This window comes from Petaurus breviceps, unplaced genomic scaffold (assembly GCF_028583685.1).
Source record: "Petaurus breviceps papuanus isolate PSGF00001 unplaced genomic scaffold, PetGlider_PUasm1.0 220, whole genome shotgun sequence".
Taxonomy (NCBI): Eukaryota; Metazoa; Chordata; class Mammalia; order Diprotodontia; family Petauridae; genus Petaurus; species Petaurus breviceps.
The window spans coordinates 30,677-51,245 of record NW_027185876.1 but is presented as its reverse complement, the minus strand read 5'-3'; the positions used below and the strand labels follow the sequence as shown (position 1 = coordinate 51,245).

The following is a 20,569-nucleotide window of genomic DNA, read 5'->3' as shown; positions in this document are numbered from 1 at the left end:
GGCTTGTGAGGCTGCAGCATATAACCAGTAAGGAGCCCTGAAGAAAAACAGCTGTAAAGGATGTGATTGAAGGAAATGTATGGCATGAAGAGAAAATTGCATGCTAACAGTACTATGTGCCAGGTACTCTACTAAGCACTGAGAATATAAATAAAAACAAAAACAAGATAGACCCTGACCTAAAGGAGCTTTCATACTTTTTATAAAAATAGTTTTATTAGATTTTATTTTTTTACATCATCATAGTTTCCCCCAGTATCTCTCCTTCTTCCCCTCCTAGAGAGCCACTCATATAATAAATTATTTTAATGCCAAAAGAAAGAAGAGGAAAAAAATCAGCATACTTAATACACTGAAAAAGCTGAAAACACAATGAGCACAACCAGTGAACCTGCCACCTCTGAGGCTTCTAGAGGGAATACATGAAATAAAAGGAAGGTGAAATGAGGGGCAGGAACCTGACTTAGTTCCTTGTTTCAGCTTTTCAAGTGCCTTTGAGTCAGACCTATGATTATATCAAGTCTTTGTTAGAAAAGAACCTGTGAAGCCCACAGTGGGAGGAACTTGTCAAAGACCAGAACAGGAAGGACGTAAGAGGAAGAGCAGAACAGGATGGAGCTGAGGATATAAAAGCTCAGCACAAGCTGGAACTGAGCAGAACTGGAGAGGAAGGATGTCTGTGGTGCCAGCACTCTGTTCAGTCTGTATTGATGTTACTTTGTCAGACCTGTCTGCTAACAGAGGACATTGCTGTTGTTACAGAAGCCCTGAGACTTTACTACTGGTTCTTAAGACCTGGGACTTTCCTGCTGTCTGTTTATAGAAGTCCTGAAGGAGGGTTTTACTGATGTTTTCAGAGGTCCTGGGACTTTATTGATGATTTGTGTTTGGTTTCTCAGACAGAAACCCTGTCTGTTGGTCTGTGTTGATTTCACAGGCAGAAAATGAATTGAGATGATAGTTCCGGCAATGTGTGTCAATATTGTTGTAACTGTTAAGCTTGATGTGTGTAGCTAGACTGGCAGTTGGACAGAGAGCTGGATGGGGGGCTGGACCAGGAGCTGCCTTTCTATGAATCTAGGTGACAGTTGGGTGAATTCAGGCAAGAGCTGGAAGCATGGAAGAAGAACCATGGAGTTTGGGAGCCAGTCTCTAGTCTAGATGAAAGGACCTTTACTTGGGTACTTAGTGCTGGCTGACGAGACAGATATATTTGAGTAAACTTGAAGTACTAACATCTCTGTAGGTCTTAATGTGCATGAGGACTGGTACTGAGTATAGAATATAACATTTGACCCTTAGCACAGTGAGTGCTCTGTATGTAGCTGCAGATTAATAAATTTTTCTAAAAAAATTGAATAACCGACTGACTTCCTCTTTTCCTCCTAATAACTGAGCTATATGGGGACTGTTCAGGTATAGGGAGCAGGGAAATAACTGTTCAAAAGGAATGTGTTAGAGTGTAAGAACTGGAGTCAGGAAGACCTGAATTCAAATCCAGACTCAGATACTTGCTAGTTGTGTGATCCTGGACAAGTCATGGTCCCTGTTTCTGCTTCAGTTTACTCATCTGTAAAATGAGGATAATAATACCTCCTAACCTGAGGGTTGTTGTGAGGATAAAATGAGATAATATTTGTAAAGTGCTTTGCAGGCCTTAAAGTACTATATATATGCTATTAATTATCATCTTTTCTATTATTATAATTAATGTTGCTATTGTTGTTGTTATGGAGAGGATCAAAGCAGGAGAGGTTAAAAATATTGTGTTGGGTGCCATGGAAGAATTTTTTTTTTGCTTTTTGGAGGGGGGAAGGCAGGACAATTGGGGTTAAGTGACTTGCCCAAGGTCACATGGCTAGTAAGTGCTAAGTGTCTGAGGCCAGATTTGAACTCAGGTCTTCATTACTCCAGTACTGGTGCTCCCCAAAGAATTTTTTTGTGCAAAGCAACTGAAGACAAAGGTTTATGGAATATATTATTTTATGATGGACTTTTTTTACAATGAAAGTTCCTACTTTGCGCTGCAGCTTCTAAATTTAATCATTTTGCATTATTCCCATTAGTTAAAATGACAGAATCATCCCCAAGATTAAATTTTGAAAGGAAGGCTGCTCATTTTTTATAAAAAGAGGTTTTGCTGATTTTATGGCAATTGGTAGAATGTGGTATCTGTCTAGATTAATAGGAGGGAGAGTTTGGGAAGTAGCTGACAAAGTAGAATAATACAAAACTTCTTTGGATCTAACTAGAACTGATTCCTTTTATTCTAAAAGCCTGTCTAAATGTCCTTGATTGCTTGTCTACATCCAGGATTCATAGACTATCTCAAAGTCAGGAGAATATACTTACATGTCATTTAAACACTTATGTTAAATATGCATTGAACATGTTATTTGCATGTTATATTCAATGTATAATGTTATTTTGTATATAGCCTGTTTTTACTTGTTATTTAAAATAAATATGTTTATGTCATTTAAAAGTTAACATGTTATTTAAAAAATATATATATATATTTATGTTTGGGACTGTATGTAATGGATATAATCAACTCCCTTCTCTCCCCATCCCTTTTCCCAGGGACCCTCTTATTAATTGTGGCTAGAACACACTCCATAGGAGCACACATGGCTGGGAACACTTGGGGCTCAGTGCTATGCTGAAAGACTTGGCCCTTTGGGATGTTGCAACAATCCCAAGGTCTCCATGTTGGCAGCAGGGGAAGGGGTTGATTAAAAAAAGATTGGTCACTGAATCAGAAAGCACTGCCCATTCAGTAGACTTTTGAAGGAATAACTCTGCCTTTGGGATTCTTTTTTTCTTCCTGCCTCTGCAACTTGAAGCATGGAACCCTTTTTTTTTTTCTAAGACTGCCTATGATAGGGTACAGGGGCACCTTTGCCCACCTGAAAGAAATGGTGGTTATTTGTACATGAGGCTCAGCTTGATGAACTCGGGCCTGAACCTTGGGCTTCTGGCAGCCATTTATTGAATATAAATCTTGAGATGAACTTTCCAGTCTTGGAGACAACTTTGTGAGTTTAGGAAATTGAGAACTTCTGGGTCTCAACCTTAGTACCAACTCCAGGATAGGAGAGAAATATCCATTGGAGATATTTTACCCCTTCTTGGAGAAGCTGGCCACTGGTAAAGGGAAGAGCTAACTGTTTGGTCAACCTTACCAGAAGCCCTTGAGGAGGGAGATAGTGTATGTTCAGTATGTATGTATAGTTCATAGAGTAGTCTATGAAGGTGAAACACATCAGTATTCCTGTAAAATGCACCACATTTTGATGTTTTACATATCAAGCTTCTGGGAAAGCATAATAGTTTTAAATTATGACTTCGTGTTTAAGTCTTTGTCCGTGTGCACTCTTTAGTTTTTGGTGATTTAAGCATTTCTTTTGTGTGGAAGAAATAAATTGCTGTTGTATAACTGATGTATATTGTTCATTAAGTCCTTTCCTACTACTTTTTGGGGGATATCTTAGTCACGAGTCAGGCCTAACCTTTAAGTGATCTTCTCCTGAGGCTGTAAACAGCCAGAGTATTTGGGGAAAAAAATAACCTGAAACCTCTGTGGTAGGTTGTAGTAATGTCTAAGCACATTAGCTAGGTGTGAGTAAACCCTGCAGCACAGAGAAAATTTCAACAGGAAAATCTGTAGGCTATGGAGGATTAGGATTATAAGGCATAGAGAAATCAGGGAATGCTGCTAACCAACAGCCCCTGTCATTTAGGCAGCTAGAACAGAAAGGATTCTTTGTTTCATGAGTAACAGACAGCATTGCACTGGTGACATAATCCCTTGTATCTTCCAGGTTGTATAAAAACATCTAGTGAGGCAACTTTTCACTTTAAGACCCAGTGCATTCTCCATTCTGAGTGGGCTGAATTTGTCTCCACTTGAAAATCATCTCTCTGAAGATGAAAGGAGGCAAGGTAAGGTCTTGATGCTCAATTGAACTAGAATCAGAACTGCTCGCATGCATCCTTGCCCTTTGTTTGACAGCAGTATTCTTGTAACCTAAGTAAATGCATTCATTTGTGAAATATTTTTGTGGTTTTTTTTTAAATTACCAAAATTTTCCTCAGTATCCTTCTTCCCCCTCTCAGAGAGCATCTCATCTAACAAAGAATAATTTCTAAAGACAGAAAGAGGAACACAGGACAAAATCAGCATAACTCATCAATATATCAAAAATGTCTAAAGTATTCATCATGCTTGTGGATTTTCACCTCTGCAAAGAGGTGGGGTAGGAATGTGTTCTCATATATTTTTTCCTTTGGTCCATTTACATTGCTATAGACCTTGTATATACACTATGCATCAATTCATGTATATTTTTCCCTTCTTCTCCGTATTAATCATTTTTGTAATTTTTTACAAGACATTAATGTTCCATTACATTCATGTACCACAGTTTGTTTATCAATTTGCCCACTGATGGACATTTATTTTGTTTCTAGTTGTTTTCTATCACAATAAATGCGGCTATAAATATTTTGGTATTTGATGGAGCTTTCTTCTTGGCAGTGCCCTCCACTGGATATGACTAGTAGTAGAATAATTGGGTCAAAGGGTATGCTATATTTTAATCACTCTGTATAATTTCAAATTGCTTTCCAAAATGGTTGTACTGATTCACCAACAATGTACAAGAGTCCCTCTCTTATCATCCCACCAGTATTGACTCTTTCTATGTTGACATTTTTGCCCATTTGCAGAATGTGAGATGAAACATTAGGGTTATTTTATTTTACACTTATTTTGTTATGAATGATTTGAAACATTTTTTCTTTTGGTAATTAATATGGTGCAAATCTTCTTTGGAGAACTGTTTGGTCGTATTCTTTGACACTGGGTTTTGGGGGTAGTGAATTGTTATAACGACCATGAAAGTGACTGAAGCAGGTGCTATGAAGTGCCTAGAGCTTGATCAACATCAAAGATGCCAAGGACATCCTCTGCATGCTGGGTCCTTTCCAGTTGTCTTGACTTTTGTCTTGCCTCTGGACTTTGATAGCTCTGGAAGAGAGAGTGAGGCTGATGACTTTGTGGAATTCTTCCTCACTTAAATCCAATTCATGCATGAGTCAAGATATCACACCAGGATGTCATTGGTTCTCTTAGAAAATAAAATACAGGGGCGGCCAGGTAGCACAGCGAGTAAGAGCACTGGCTCCAGTGTTGAGAAGACCTGGAGATCAAATCCCGGGCTCAGACACTTAGCACCCACCCAGAAACACCTGGCCGTGTAACCTTGAGCAAGTTACTTAACCCCAATTGCTTAGGGGCAGCCAGGTGGCTAAGCGAGTAAGAGCACTGGCTCCAGTGTCAGGATGACCTGGATCAAATCTGGGCTCAGATACTCAGCACCACACCCAGAAATAACTGGCCGTGTAACCTTAAGCAAGTTACTTAACCCCGATTGCTTAAAAAAAAAAAAAAAAAGAAAATAAAGTGTAACAACATTGGCGGATAGTTTTGGGTCTTATGTATATCTTAGATACCAAACCCTTATCAGAAAAATTTAATACAAAGATTTTTTCCCTCATTTGGCCACTTCCCTTCTGATCCTAGGTACATTAGGTTTGTTTGTGCAAAAGTTTTTCATTTTCATGTAACCAAGATATCTGTTTTTATCTTTTGTGATTTCTTCTATCTCCTGTTTGGTTAAGAATATATTTCCTACCTATAGATATGAAAAGTACATTATCTGCTTTTCTCCTAATATTTTTATAGTATGATCTTTAATATTAAGGTGATTTATCCAATGTTTTGTGGAACATGATATAAGGTATTGATTGAATTCCAGTTTGTGAGTGATTTATTTCCAGTTATCCAATCAGTAAAAAAAAATCAAATATAGTTGTACTCCTAAATAATTTATGTTTTTTGGTTTATTGAACAATGGCTTGTTGAGTTCTATATTTTTATGATTCTTGTTTGTCCAGTCTGTTTTACTGATCTACCTCTATTTTAAAATACATATCAGATAGTTAAATGACTCCTGCCTTTTAATATAGTTCAAGATCTGGAAGTACCATTTCTAATTCATATCAACCTCTTTTTAAAATATATTTTTATTTATTTTTAAATATTTCCCAATTAATTCTAAAAATTTTAACATTAATTTTTTAAACTTCTGCATTCAATTCTCTGCTTTCCCTTTCTTATCCATGTGAAAGTAAGCAGTATGATGTCAGTTATGCAATACATATACATCAATGAAGTCATGCAAAACGTATTTCTCTATATCATATATATTTCTATATTCTATAGCTGTGTTGCAAAAGAAAACACACATAGAAAACAAGAAAAAATAACAAAATTTTAGAAAGCATGCTTTAATCTGCATCCAGAGCTCATCAGTTTTTTCTTTGGAAGTGGATGGCATTTTTCATCTCCCACCGTGATCATTTACCTCCCATTTGCCATGAAATCTCTCCAGTTCTGAAGCTTCTCCTTCAAGTTTTGCTGTAGATCAGAGTGAGCAAGAGGGGAAGCTCCAGTCTTAACTGCATGACATGGCTTTTTTCCTGTAGGGAAAAGTTTTCCATCTTGCTGGGGAAAGATTGGATCAGATGCTGAAACTGGAGCAGTTCTTGCCATTAAATCCTCTTTTTTCCTGTTCCTGATGAGAACAAATGCAGTTTGAGAGCAAGTCATATAAAGGGACAACACAGCTGTCTGGGACCACAGGAGAGCTAACACAAGCCAGGGAACTAGCTTTCTGAACCTCTCAACAAATTGCAGGAATGCTCTCCTGGCCCTTGGACTAGGGTGAAAAGGGGATGGGGCTGAAGCCTCAGCTTCTATCACAAGCTGACCCAAGATCAGGGAGAGAAGAGAAGAAGCAGGATAGGATGTAGAAGGCAGACAGAGGAAGTCCACAGAGTACCCACATCAGAAGTCTTAGAGAGTTGTCTCAAGCACTGAGTGACTTGCCTAGGGTCACTTAGGATGTATTGTTGTTGATCAGTCAATAAACATCTACTAAGCACTCACTATATGCCAGGCTAAGTGCTGGTTAACAACAGGGCTTGAACCCAAGTCCTCCTGGCTCTGAGGTCAGATCTTTATCCATTGTGGAACAGTGCCTCTCCTACTCAATATCACTCATTTCTAGTATTTAATAGGGATCATTGGATCAATGCAAGGTTTTGTACTTGGATTTAAGAAACTGACAAGAGAGGAATGGCATGGTTAACAGTTTGAAAAAGATATTGGGGTCTTAGTGGACTTCCATTTCACTAAGTCTAGTGTGATATGGTCAAAAAAGTTGATGCAATTATGGATTGCCTTAAGGGTGACATGGTTTCTAGTTCCTTGGTACTCTACCTTGGTCAGGACATACCTGGAGTATTGTGTTTGGTTCTATAGCCAGCATAGAGATTGATAGCATACAGAACAAGACAACCAAGATGGTGGTGGACCTCAAGTCTATTCCTTCCTTTGGAAGAACAGGAAATTCTTAGCTAGAAGAGGTGCCTAAATGGGGGGTATAGGGGAGAAGGGGGGGATATGATAGAAACCTTTAAGTATTTGAAAGGCTATGGAAAGAGATATTAGACTTACTGCTTTTCACCCCAGAGGGCAGAATTTGTAGTAAGAAGTGAAAGTCACAAAGAGACCAATTTAGGATACATGCATGCATATATAGGATATGTACATATGCATATATAGGATATGTACATACATATATCCACATACATGATATAGATGCATATGTACAAATACACACATACATATATTATTTACACACACACATACATATTTAACAGAGTTGCCCACAGGTGGAAGGGGTTACTTTAGGAGGCAGTGACCTCTTCAGAGGTCTCTAAGCCAAGGCTGGATGACCACCTGATGCTTTGTAGTGTGACTGTTTTTGGTGTGTAGTTTAGACTAGATGGAGGCTGGAGTTTTCCAACTCATCAGTTCTGTGATTTTGTAAGTAAAGAAACTAATTCAGCCTCCTTCCCAACCCCCATCCCAAACATACATACAAACATAAAGTTAGAGATAATGGAATAAATGGTAAAAATAACTAGCAACATGACATTTAAACATCACAGAAAGCAGCAGATAGCAACATAAATGTAGTTCAACACAATTAAAAGAATATTGAAAAGAACAGTCCTATTCACAGAACTAAGAGACAATGCAGGATAAAGAAACAGATTTGGAAAATAGATTAAGAAGATGAGACATTAGATTAATTGGGATCCCAGAAGGTATAGGAAAAAAAAACACCTGACAGTTTTCTATTTTAAAAGAAATAAGTAAAAAATTCATAGAATTTGTGTGACCTCAGGTCAGAGAAATCTAAAAGTCTTATATAGTGTAAATTACATAATTATGCATATAATTACATAGTATAAAGTATGTAATTACACATTTCCATCAGCCAGGAAGCACAAAGAATAGAAGGTTGTACCTAGAGTCAGGAAGATCTGAGTTCAAATCCTACCTTGGACACTCACTAGCTGTGTGACCTTGGGCAAGTAGCTTACCTGCTTCAACCTCAGGTCACTCATATATAAAATGAGAATAATAGCACCTGCTTTCCAGGCTTGTTGTGAGGACCAAATGACACAAAATGTGTAGAGAGCTTTGTATACCTTAAAATGTATGTAATTGCTATCATCATTATTTCAAACTGATGACAAAAATAAAAGTTTCAGGACTGAAAAATAAATTATTTCTCAAAAGATTTAGTCTCTGCTCTTCCTCTACTTAGCTGTGTGAACTTCGGCAAATCTCTCCTTCCATGAGCCTTGATTTTCCATCTCTAAAATCAGAAGCTTAGACTAGATGATCTCTAAGCCCCTTCCTAAAGCTAAAGTCCTACAAGTCTTTAAAAATGCATGGTGTTTAAAAGTCTGTGGAGTATGGGTTAAGCCATTGAGCAGAAGATACCTGGCATTTCAGAACAGCTTCCTCACACGCTTACGCCAGCGGTTCACCTCAGCCTCCACCCTTGCAGGAACTTCCTTCAAGTCATCCAGGTGACTCTTCTTCTGCTCCTGTATCTTTTGATCCCTCTTCTGCAGTTCCTCCAGCTGCCTTGAAGCAGCCTCTGCAGCTTGAGCCCTTGTTCTCTCAGCTGCAGAGGATGAAAAATCAGGAACACTTACTGCACAGCTAAAGACCGCTTGTCCCCCAGCTAACTTTCATCCACACTTGCTATTGCCTCTATGTCAGATTTCTTACAGCCTTCAACTATCATTCTTCACCAAGGTCACCCGTGTATGTGTACTCAGAGATGGACCTTTGCTGAATTCTAAATGTCCCAGTGAAATGAAGATGCTTTAGCTTCTCCGACTATCTCGTGTCTCGTTTCCATGTTTCTTACCAACAATCTCCTTTTCTTTTGCTGTGAGTGCTTGATCTGTGTGCTCAATCGTTTTAGCTATGTCTTCCTTGGACTTTAGGTATTCCTGTAGAGTCTCCTCAGCCTGGCAATGGTAATACAGTGAATTGCAAAAAGGAAATAAAGCTGTGGGGGTAAAGTCAAAGGTTAGCTGTTCACGTGACACTGGCCTTGACAGTGGCCCATTCCATGTGGCACTATTGTCGTTTACCTCAGGACTTGGAAATGGCTCCTAAAGTTCCCCCTTCACCTCTAACATGAATCAGTCACTAATGCAGGGATTGATTTACCTGTACTCCCTTCTTGGGCTGCTGGCTGTACTTCACTATGAGCTCTTGCTTCTTCTGTAGAAAGAACCCATAGCCGCCTGGTTTAGAGAAGGCCCCTTGCTTCACCCCTTCCTCCAGAGGCCTGAAAATATCCTGGAGCAAAACTCTGCAACACTGTGCTGACTCATTCAGGTTCTGGTTACAAAAGGCATCTCGTCTGGCTTCTAGCTGGCTCTTCGGAGCAATATAAAGGAAATGAGAGGTAAAGGGTACAGTTGGGAGAGTATCAGGAACTTATCAGGATTTCTAGAAATGTATTCTTAAAAAAAAATCTTTTCCCCCTCCCGCTTCCACCTATGCATGTTCACAGGCATTCCAAGCAGGATCATACTTGACCTGCTTTTATAGTATCCTCTGCTATCTGTCAAAAGAGATATGAAAGATTACGGGAAGAGGACAAATTAGCCTGGACAATATGTAATTTCCTAAAGCCCTTTTCCTTTATTATCTATGCCTTAGACCACAATCCCCAATTCTTCAAATTCTTTCATGTGCAAACTTAAATTTCTCAACATTAATAATAAATATATTACAGTATCATAGTCAACCAGCATCTTTTGGAAAACAGTTGCCATGTAACTCTTTTACTTAAAAAAAGTTACAAATGTACTTTCAGTGTCACATGACTGACTGAAAACCATGAACTTAGACACCAGTGAAGTGTTGTTCTCAGGAAGAGCCTTGTTTTCCTTTCAGGCCCTTTGGCAGTCTGAGGAAGCCTATGGGCCTCTTCTTAGATAATTTTTTTTTATTAAGCAATCAGGGTTAAGTAACTTGCTCAAGGTTACATGGCCAGGTGTTTCTGGGTGGTTGCTAAGTGTCTGAGCCCGGATTCTATCCCCAGGTCATCCCGACACTGGAGCCGGTGCTCTTATTCGCTGTGCTACCTGGCTGCCCCTTCTTAGATAATTTTTTTTTTTTGCTTTTTGGAGGACAATTGGGGTTAAGTAACTTGCCCAAGGTTACACAGCTAGTATTTTTGTGTGTGGGTGTTAAGTGTCTGAGGCCAGAACTGAACTCGGGTCCTCCTGATTCCGGGGCCGGTGCTCTTACTCACTGTGCCACCTAGCCGCCCCCCGATAATTTTTTAAATGCATAAAGTGCATAGAATTACAAAGAAAAGAAATTATACTGAAATACAGTTATGTTTAAAAAGCAAGTTCACAGAGCCTCAGGATAGAAATTCCTGTACTAGCATCTTTAGAGAAAATAATTGCCATGTGGCTCCTTTAAATAAAGAAGGTAGCAAATGAACTTTCAGGGTCACATGAATGACTGACTGAAGGCTATGACCTTAGACTCTAGTAAGTTATTGCTTGCTGAGAAAGAGTCCTCTTTTTTCCTTTTTGGGCCCACCCTCCTTTCCGTGAAACAAATAAAAAAAGCCAAAGTACCATCAATTCCTTCTGGAATTTCTGGTCCACATCCTTGAAAGAATCCTTGATGAAGACTTCAGTGGCTTCCCTTTCACAGGTGGCATGTATGTCCAACAATTCCCTAAGGGTGTCTGTGGGGAACTGGACCCTTTGTTTCATCATCTCTTCATAGTGTGTAAGGGCCTTTTGAACTGCAGCTGAGTTCTCTATTTGAGCGAGTGCCAGGACTGCGTTCTCCATACAGGGCATATCTCCACTGGTGATGGCCTTGACATAGGTCAGGACCAGGATCTCTAGACCTATAGAGAGAAGGAAAACAAAAGAGGTCAGAGCCATTAGGAGAATACTCAGAACCTATCATATTAAGTAATGGGTATGTACCCTTCACTTTTCGCTATATCTTAATTATCACACCATTGGGAAAGTCTTAGACATAGAGTCTTAAAGGTTTTCAAATTAGCCCCTTCCAACTCTAACATTTTATGATTCTGTAAACCTTTCAGGAAGTTTTTTTATATGGGAACAAGAAGTGTTCAAAATAGCAATAATGAGAAGCAATGGATAGGAGCCTGTAAAATTCTTTTTTTTTTTTTTAAAGCAATCAGGGTTAAGTAACTTGCTCAAGGTTACACGGCCAGTTATTATTTCTGGGTGTGGTGCTGAGTATCTGAGCCTGGATTTGATCCAGGTCATCCCGACACTGGAGCCGGTGCTCTTACTCGCTGAGCCACCTGGCCGCCCCTTGTAAAATTCTTTAGGCAATTAATAATAATGATAATGATAACAGTGACAGCAATAATAATAATTAATAACATCTATATGGTACTTTAAGGTTTGCCAAGCAATCTACACATTATGTCATATGATCTTCATGTTTAAACAATATACGAGGTAGGTACTATTATTATTATCCCCATTTTACATGAGAAAGCTGAGGCTAAGAGAATTTATGTGATTTGCCCAGGGTCACCTAGCTAGTAATTGTGTTAGGCAGAATTTGAACTCGTGTCTTCCTGACTCCAAATCCACTGTACTACCTAGATACCCAATGTTTGATAAATGTGACACGTGATTGGTCAGATTATATTCGGTATCTGTGACTACCTTCAGTGTGCTTATCTTTTACACCCCCTCCTCTTCTTTTCCATTAAAAACGGAAAACTCCTTTAGGGACAAAGAGTAAGGAGAAAGGACTCACGGGGCCCATTGACTGTGATGCCTCCATGGACAGTTTTTACTTTGGAATGTTGGAAGATATAGGAGCAGAAGGTTTCAGTTTGTTCGACAAAGTCAGCCTCTAGTTCACTGTCATGAAGTTTCTCATGCTGGGCAAGCTTTTTACCATGAGTGGGTGGTTCAAAGATAAAACACTTCTTCTTAGGAAAGAATTGGTGGATGCACTGCCGGGGTAGATTGAACATGTGGACTCCATCACTGGTACCTGGGGGAAGGGAAGGCAATGGAAGGGACGGAGGATTTATATGTTACCTCATTAAGGCTGAACTTTGAGAAGTTCTCTGACATTTTGTCCCTTCTCAATCCTTTCACTCAGTACAGTTTCCCCCAACCCCCACCCCAATGTGATAACCAAAGTGATGGGTAATTAAACATAAAGAAAGACTAAGAAGAAGGCATTTGTTCTAGGGCTGGATAGACATGGAGATCCCAGCCAAGCACTGAATGACATACCCTTGTCCACATAGCCAAGGACCTTAACTAGACAAATTTAAATTCAGAACAGAGAACCATGATTCTACAGAAGGTGCTCCTGCCCTTTTGTCTCCAGACAAAACCCAACCCTCAGTTTCTCAGACCTTCTTTGAGTTTTAGGGCCTTCTCCAGGTACTCATCAGAGGTGATGGGCTGCCCATTGATTTTCAGCTCTAAGGTGAAATCACGCACAGTCCACACAAAGTCTGGAAAGAAGTTTACAAAGTTAGTTGAGTCTTCCACCTCTGCTGTACTGACTCTGACTCGTTGTGTCAGCTCTGTCACATAGCTGGATTGTGAATTAAGGAAAAGTAGTAGAAAAGAGAAGGAATTCACCTTTAATTCAGAAAAGCCCTCATTCTTTCATTTCCCTCAAATGATTTCCCACTTGGTTATGAAGCAACATATTCCATGTGTTAGTTTTTAACTTGGCCCAAAGTGATCTGCCCAGGTCACTTTTTAGAGAGTTGCTCAGAAAATAACTTTCTCATGTCCCTGGAAATGTCATTATTTGTCTCATTTGGCTTTCAGTAGGGGCTTCATTTCCCCTGCAAACATTCAGACTAACTAGCTTTATTAACCTAACAATAAATGCAAAAGACTCATACCTGAGTCACAAACAATGAAGAAAGTTGTGATCCCCTCCCTTCCATCCCTTTGGGTAAAGAACTTAGGTTTGCCAGAGAGTTGACCTCCTACTTTGTCCTTTGTGGGATGAGACAGTGATTCAAGTAGCTCTCTTCTCCTCATGGCCCCACTCTATTTGTAGTAAAGAACTCAGTCACTGAGGAATCAACCTCATCACCCCAGGCCTTGCATAGTTTATGTATCTTGCTACTAGGAAGGGGGAGAACTCCAGGTCACCTTTTCGGTGGTGCTTGTGATTCTCTGCTGTGCAAGTCTTTCTAGGTAGCTGGGTTGCAGGTGGATAGAGCAAGTAGACCTGGAATCAGGAAGACCTCAGTTCAAATCCTATCTCAGATACTTATAGCCGTATGCCTCTGGGCAAGTCACTTAACCTCAGCCTCAGTTCCTCAATTATTTAATGCTAGTGTCTCCCCTTCATTAATTATTTTCTTTTTATCCTGCATATAGTTTGTATGTGTTTATGTGTTTGTTGTCTTCCTCCATTAGATTGTGAGTCCCTTGAGGGCAGGGATTGTCTTTTGCCTCTTTGTGTATATCTAACACTTAGCACAGTGCCTGGCATATGGTAAGTGCATAATATTTATTATTTAAAATTGATTAATTGATTGTTGCTCTTCAATCCTGCCTAACGTGGAAGCCATGAACTTGAGCTAGTGCCTGGCCACTAGGGCCAAGAGACCCCAGGTCAAGGAGAATTCACACTTTGTCCCGGAGCTAGCTGAGGAGGGGAGGTTATACCTCCTGACCATGTCTTGGTATGTCTGTGGTCCTGTTTTCAGAAAAGCATGTGAGCATTTCCTTATACTTTTTTTTGTCTCTCACACTTGCCCTTAATTTGATAGACCGTGGGTTTTAGAGAGCAATGTCAAGGACAGAATGCTGTTGTTCCCTTGCGCTTGGCTTTTGCCCTGGATCCCAGAAAGGATACTGCAGCTGGTCCATGGCCTGCTGGTTGATGGTGCCCATGCTGTTGTAGACAAAGGTGCTGCTCAGCAGCACGGCCAGGGCAAAGATCCATGTGTCATTCTTGTTGTCGCCCTAGGAATCAGAAAACATGTCCTGGCTTTGTTGCCTGATACCTTTCCATTCCCATGTCAGCTCCTGGATTAGCATATTTATATACTAGATGAAAATCCAGCTCTCTTGGGTTTTTACAGGCCCAAGACCTATAATAATACTAATGTGCTCTCTCTCATAATCAGTCATGAACAGTGTCCTCCCTTCTTACCTTCTCCACATCACCCAGGCCCTCAGTGTCCAGGAGAACAAGGGTGTGATTTGGTTTCTTGGGATGAGGGACACACCACATCCAGATGCCCTTGGTGTGAGACTGCACTGTGGAGCCAAGGGAGAAACCTGCACAAGAGTTTGGAGAGAGGAGCATGGAACAATCTGGAGACTTTCATATTTGATGAGTGTCTTGGGGATTGATACAGCTGTGTAATTTTTTTTTAGTTATGTTGTAGAAGGGATTCTTTTAAAATTTTTAAGTAGTATTTTATTTTTTCTAATTACATGTAAAAATTTTCAACATTCACTTTTTATAAGATTTTTATTCCAAATCTTTCTCTTTCTCTCTCTCCTCTCCCCCCCACCCAAGCTGCATGTAATCTGGGATGGGTTATACATGTGCATTCATATTAAACATATTTTCACACTGGGCATGTTGTAAAATACTTTAAAGATCATCTAGTCCAAGCCTCTTATTTGATCAGTGAGGAAACAGGACAAAAGGGAAAAATCATGACCCATTCCCCCCCCCCCCCAACAAAACAAAACAAAACAAAATGAAGTCATAAGCTTCAATCTGCTTTCAGACTCCATTGTTCCTTCTCTGGATGTGGATGACATTTCCATTATAAGTCCTTTGGAATCATCTTAGATCATTGCATTGCTGAGAAGAGCTAAGTCTAGTTGATCATTGCACAATGTTGCTGTTACTGTGTACAAAGTTCTCCTGGTTCTATTCACTTCACTCAGCATCAGTTCATGTAAGTCTTTCCAGGTTTTTCTGAAATCTGACTGTTCATCATTTCTTATGGAACCATAGTATTCCATTACATTATTCATATACCACAACTTTTTCAACCATTGCCTAGTTAATGGGCATTCCCTTAATTTCCAATTCATTGCCAGCACAAAAACAGCTGCTATAAATATCTTTCTACATGTAGGTCCTTTAACCTTTTTTAATGATCTCTTTGGGATACAGACCTCATAATGGTATTATTGAATCAGAGAGTATGATTGTCCTTTGGGCATAGTTTCAAATAGCTCTCCAGAATGGTTTGATCACTTCACAACTCCACCAACAATACATCAACTGTGTAATGTTAATCATTTATTGGAAGAGAACAGTATATACCTTTAGGATTATTGATTTAGAGTTGGAAGCGACCTTAAAGGTCATCTGGTCCAACCCTCTTATTTGATCAGTGAGGAAATGGAAGCCCAGAGAAGTGAAATGTTTTGTCCAAAGTCACACAGGAGATAAAAGGAAGGACTGAAATTTGGACCCAGGTTTTCTGATTTCAGATCCAATATTCTTGCTATTTGATGATGCTCTTTCTTAACAGTGGAATGTTAGAGGTCAGGAGATCGTATCCAGTACTATCAATGTTTTATGTTATATGTCTTGTTTTAAAATTATCACTAGATAGTAGATGAGAATTAGGTCCACAATCCAAATACTACAACTGGGGATAGTTTCTTGTACCTCAGAGATTAGCAGAAGTACCTAGGGAGTTTTCACTTATGATTTCCATATATCTCTCTTCTGATACTAGGGGCATCTGAAGTTCAACATGCCCCAAACAGGGTTAGTTATTCTTTGCCCCTAAACCTGCCCCTCTTCTGAATGTTCCTGCTTTTGTTGAGGATGGCCCCATCCTTTTAGTCATTGGAGATTTTTTGCTTCTGAGTGCTCACTCTTCTCCCCATATCTCCAACTAATTCCCAAGTCTTGTTGATTTTTGCTATTTGCTACATGTAACACTCAATCTCCTCTCTGCATACCTTAAACCTGGCTTCTATCCAGGACTGGAATGCAGTACCTCTTCTCCTTTAAATCACAGAATCTCTTACATTCTCCAGGACTCTGATCAATCTCTTCTTTCTAAATTAAGCTTTTCTTGATTTCTCCAGCTGCTACTGTCCTCCTCTAGCAGTCTTGCTTTTAACCTTGGATATTCTTATATACATATACATACACATATCTACATCTATATCTCCATATTATCTTCCTTGATCAAATATAAGGTCTTTGAGGACCTTTTTCTTTTTTGACTTTGGATCCTCAGCATTTGTTGAGTTGCTGATTCATTTAAGAAACAATTACTGATAACCTGTTTCGTGCATGGCGCTGTTCTAGGTACTTCAGAGCATACTGTGCAAAATAGATATGGTTAGATTTCCCTAAAGGTCTTCCCCTTTCTTAGTAAAGATAAGACAAGTACCACAAAATGAATTAGAAAAGTGCCTATGAGAAGTATGAAACCTACATGAACTTAGTGGGTAGAATTCTGGAAATGGTGATCAGGGAACTCTTTGTGAAGAAGGTGGAATTTCAGCTGGTCTCCAAATGGAGAGCATTTTGTCTGGTGGAGATTGGGGTGGAGGCATAAAGGATAGTGTGAAGAATGATAGAGGCAGGAAATGCTATGAACAATTCAAAAAGGCTGCACATGTAGGTTGCAGCCTGAGTCTCTTAATACTTAGCATCAGGTTCAGGATCAATTACTGCCATGAGGGGACCAGATAAGGATAACCATAGCCAGGTCTGGAAGTTAAACGTGCAAGACTGCTTGTGCCACCTACACCATACTTGTAGGATGGATTAGATGAGGGGGAGAGTAGAGTCCCAATATTTAAGTTCTATGTTATTTCTTGAGGGTTTCTATCTTGTGCAGTGTTCCAATCTTATGGATTCAAATTTAATTATTCTGTACCTGGTTTTCTCTGTCTCTTTATAGCAGAAGTTCTTCACTTATCTTATTTTTTTGTATTATGAACTCCTTTGACTGTCAGGTTTAGTCTTGGAATCCCTTCTCAGAATAATATTTTGGAAAGCATAAAATAAAATACATAGAATTAGAAAGGAAACTAACTGTATTGAAATCTACTTATCAAAATATTTATTAAAGAAGTTCACTAATTCCAGGTGAAAACTCCTACTTTGTAGAATAGTTACTTTATATCTACTCTAATTTCTTTTTATTCTGAAGTTAACAGTTGCAGAAGGTGTGGAAGACAACTCTGTGCTGTTTGAATGATACTTGATAGAGGTAGCTGGTGGTGCCTTGAGTCAGGAAGACCTGAGTTCAAATGTAGGCTCAGACACTTTCCAGTTGTATGACCCTGGGGAAGTCAGTTAATCTATGTGTGTCTCAGTTTCTTCCACTGTAAATTGGGATACTAACACCTCCTACCTCCAAGGGTGGTGTTGAGGATCAAAAGAGCTAATGAAGTTAGTCTTTTTTTTTTTACTTAAATATAGCTCTAATGGTGAGAAAATCTTTCCTTGTAGCTAATAGATAATGTTTTTCTCTGCAGCTTCTATTCACTGCTCCTAGTTCCTGCCCTCTGGGCTCAGAGACCAGATGGCTATTTGTTAGTTAGGTTTATAGTGATTCTTTTTCAGATGCAGATAGGACCAGATGCACAGACATTCCTTCCAATTCTAAAATTCTGTGTTTCTGTGATATTTTAGAGAGGGCACTATTTTTCAGTTATGAGTTGGGACTAGATGACCTTTGGAGTCTCACCTAACTCTGTGATTCAATTCTATGATTTCTAACCCTAAATGCACCCCTGCTGTAATGTAAAAGGAGTCTTCTAAGGAACAACTAAGGCAGAGGTGTCAGCAAGGAGGGAAGCTGTGCTTTGTTTCCCCCTAACACTCTGAGGGGGAGAAGGAAAGCTAAGAATGAAGTCTCACTTGCCAGAGCTAGGAAAACCTGAGTTCGAATCCTACTTTGGACACTTTTGCTGTGTGACCCTGAGCAAGACGTGTCACCTCTCCCTGCCTCAGCTTCCTCACCTGTAAAATGGGGATAATAATATTGCCTACCCCCCAGGGTTGTTTTGAGAGTCAAAGGTGAGACCATATGGTAAATGCTTTACAAACCTGAAAGTAGCTATAAAAATGCTAGTTCATCATTATTGTCATCGTCACCACCACCACCACCTCCCCCACATGAATAGATAATGTGCAGCATGTGGAGAGGGCTCCTGTCATACCTTTTCTAATGCACTTACCTGACCTTTGCCCTGCTAGCTTGTTCATCAGGTAGGACTTGCCGGTGCGGTAGAGGCCCACAATCGCCACCACTACCACGGGCTGGGTAATTGTAGCAAGCACTTGCACTGCTTCTTGCTTCACTGTCAGTTGCCCCTTACTGTTCTCAATTAGGCAGATTGGGGCTGGCATCCAGAGATCAGTGGCCATGCTGGAGGTGGTGTGTCATCTGAAAAAGAAATTGTTTGGTATACTGGGGCACTGAGAGCCTAAATGACCTGCCCATGTCATGTGGCTAGCATGTGTTGATAAAGGCCTTTAATCCATGCCTTCCTGACTCCCAGGCTGGCTCTCTATGACCATCTGCTGCCTCTCTACACACAATATAATTTCCAAGTACTGAGGCATTGCACAGCAGTCATGAGATCTCTCCTTACTTCTGCTTCTTCCCATCATCTATGATAGCATCCTCTTGCCTCTCTGTTCAGAACTTTGCTTCCTTTATCAAAATAAACACCCAAACATTTGGGAGTAAACAGCTTTCACCTCTTCAAATCCACAATCCAGTCTTTGAGAGAAGGTACTGTTAGTGTTCTCTGTATTTGTGTGACTTTGAATTAATTGACTCATAAATTTAACTTTTCACCCCTTTTTTCTAGTTAACGAGAATATATTTTCTTTCCCTTTCCCACTGACTGACAAAAAGAAAAAAATGCATCATAAAGCAAAACAAATTTTCATATTGTCCATTTCCCACAGTGTTGTTTCATTATGCATATTTGGTCCATCACCTCTATATCAGGATATGGGTAGTCTTCTTCATTATTTGTCCTCTGGAACCATGGCTAATCCTTGTGTTGATCAGAGTTCTTAAATCTTTAAACCTTTTTCATTTTTATCATCTTGTTCTTATAAATTCACCTCCTGGTTTCCTTTAATTCTCTCCACGTCTATTGATAAAAGACTTTTCTGAAATCATTTCTTACACCACTGTAATATATCATTTTACTTATAGACCATAAATTCCTCAACTGTCACCAACTGATGGGCGCTCCCTTAAGTTTTCAGTTCTTTGTCATTACAAAAAGAGTTGCTACATATATTTCTGTATATATGGGTCCTTTTCCTCTTTCTTTGATTTCTTTGGGGGTATAAGCCTCATAGAGGTATTTCTCGGTTTGGGGCATTATTCCAAATTACTTTCCAGAATGAATCCACCAATAGTGTATTAATATGCCTATTTTCCTGTTGCCTCTCCAGCATTTGTCATTTTCCTTTTTTTTCAGCTTTGCCAAACTGACATTTGTGAGACAGAACCTGAGAATTGCTTTAATTTGCATTTCTCTAATTATTAGTGACTTGGAGTATTTTTTCATTTGGTTGTTGGTAGCTTGGATTTCATCCCTCGAGAACTTCGTTTATATACTTTGACCATTTGTCAAGTGGAGATTGGCTTTTATTCTTATGGATTAGAATTAGTTCCTTCTCTATCTTAGAAATAAGGCTTTTACACACTAAATAGGGGATCTCACCCTCCAGGAGAATGGGGGGGAAGGGGATGTGAGGGGGGATGATGGAAGGGAGGGCAGGCTGGGTGGGAGGGAAGTTGGAAGCACCCACTTTTGAAAAGGGACAGGATCAAAGTAGAGAATAGAACAAGTGGGATGTGGGATAGGAGGGAGGGAAATATAGTCAGTCTTCTACAATACATCTACTATGTTATTGTTTTGCATTAGCCGCACATGTACAACCTATACTGAACTGCTTGTCTCCCCAGTGGGGGTGGGTGGCAGGGGGGGGAAGGGAATGAATCTGGAATTCAAAGTTTTAAAACCAAATATTCAAATATATGTATATATATGTGTATATATATATATATATATATATATA

At 39.6% G+C, this 20,569-nt stretch overlaps 1 protein-coding gene across 3 annotated transcripts in view; it reads right to left on the bottom strand.

The window, feature by feature from the left end:
• Window positions 1-4,135: 4,135 nt before the first annotated feature.
• LOC138166139 (guanylate-binding protein 1-like) overlaps window positions 4,136-20,569 on the bottom strand; it is a 27,456-nt gene continuing 11,022 nt past the window's right edge. The window contains exons 2-12 of one of the 3 annotated variants that reach the window (XR_011169541.1): window positions 18,700-18,908; window positions 14,672-14,799; window positions 14,372-14,481; window positions 12,900-13,084; window positions 12,284-12,526; window positions 11,104-11,384; window positions 9,671-9,883; window positions 9,363-9,465; window positions 8,927-9,113; window positions 6,432-6,641; window positions 4,136-5,032 (exon numbers count right to left, since the gene is read on the bottom strand). Coding sequence is in view for 1 of the 3 variants with exons in the window: in XM_069094544.1 (XP_068950645.1) it covers window positions 8,935-9,113; window positions 9,363-9,465; window positions 9,671-9,883; window positions 11,104-11,384; window positions 12,284-12,526; window positions 12,900-13,084; window positions 14,372-14,481; window positions 14,672-14,799; window positions 18,700-18,889 (1,632 nt within the window). In the remaining 2 variants the exon portion in view is untranslated. Of the gene's footprint in view, window positions 5,033-6,254; window positions 6,642-8,926; window positions 9,114-9,362; window positions 9,507-9,670; window positions 9,884-11,103; window positions 11,385-12,283; window positions 12,527-12,899; window positions 13,085-14,371; window positions 14,482-14,671; window positions 14,800-18,699; window positions 18,909-20,569 lie in introns of those variants that run through there. The other 2 variants (XM_069094544.1, XR_011169542.1) reach the window with 2 other exon arrangements.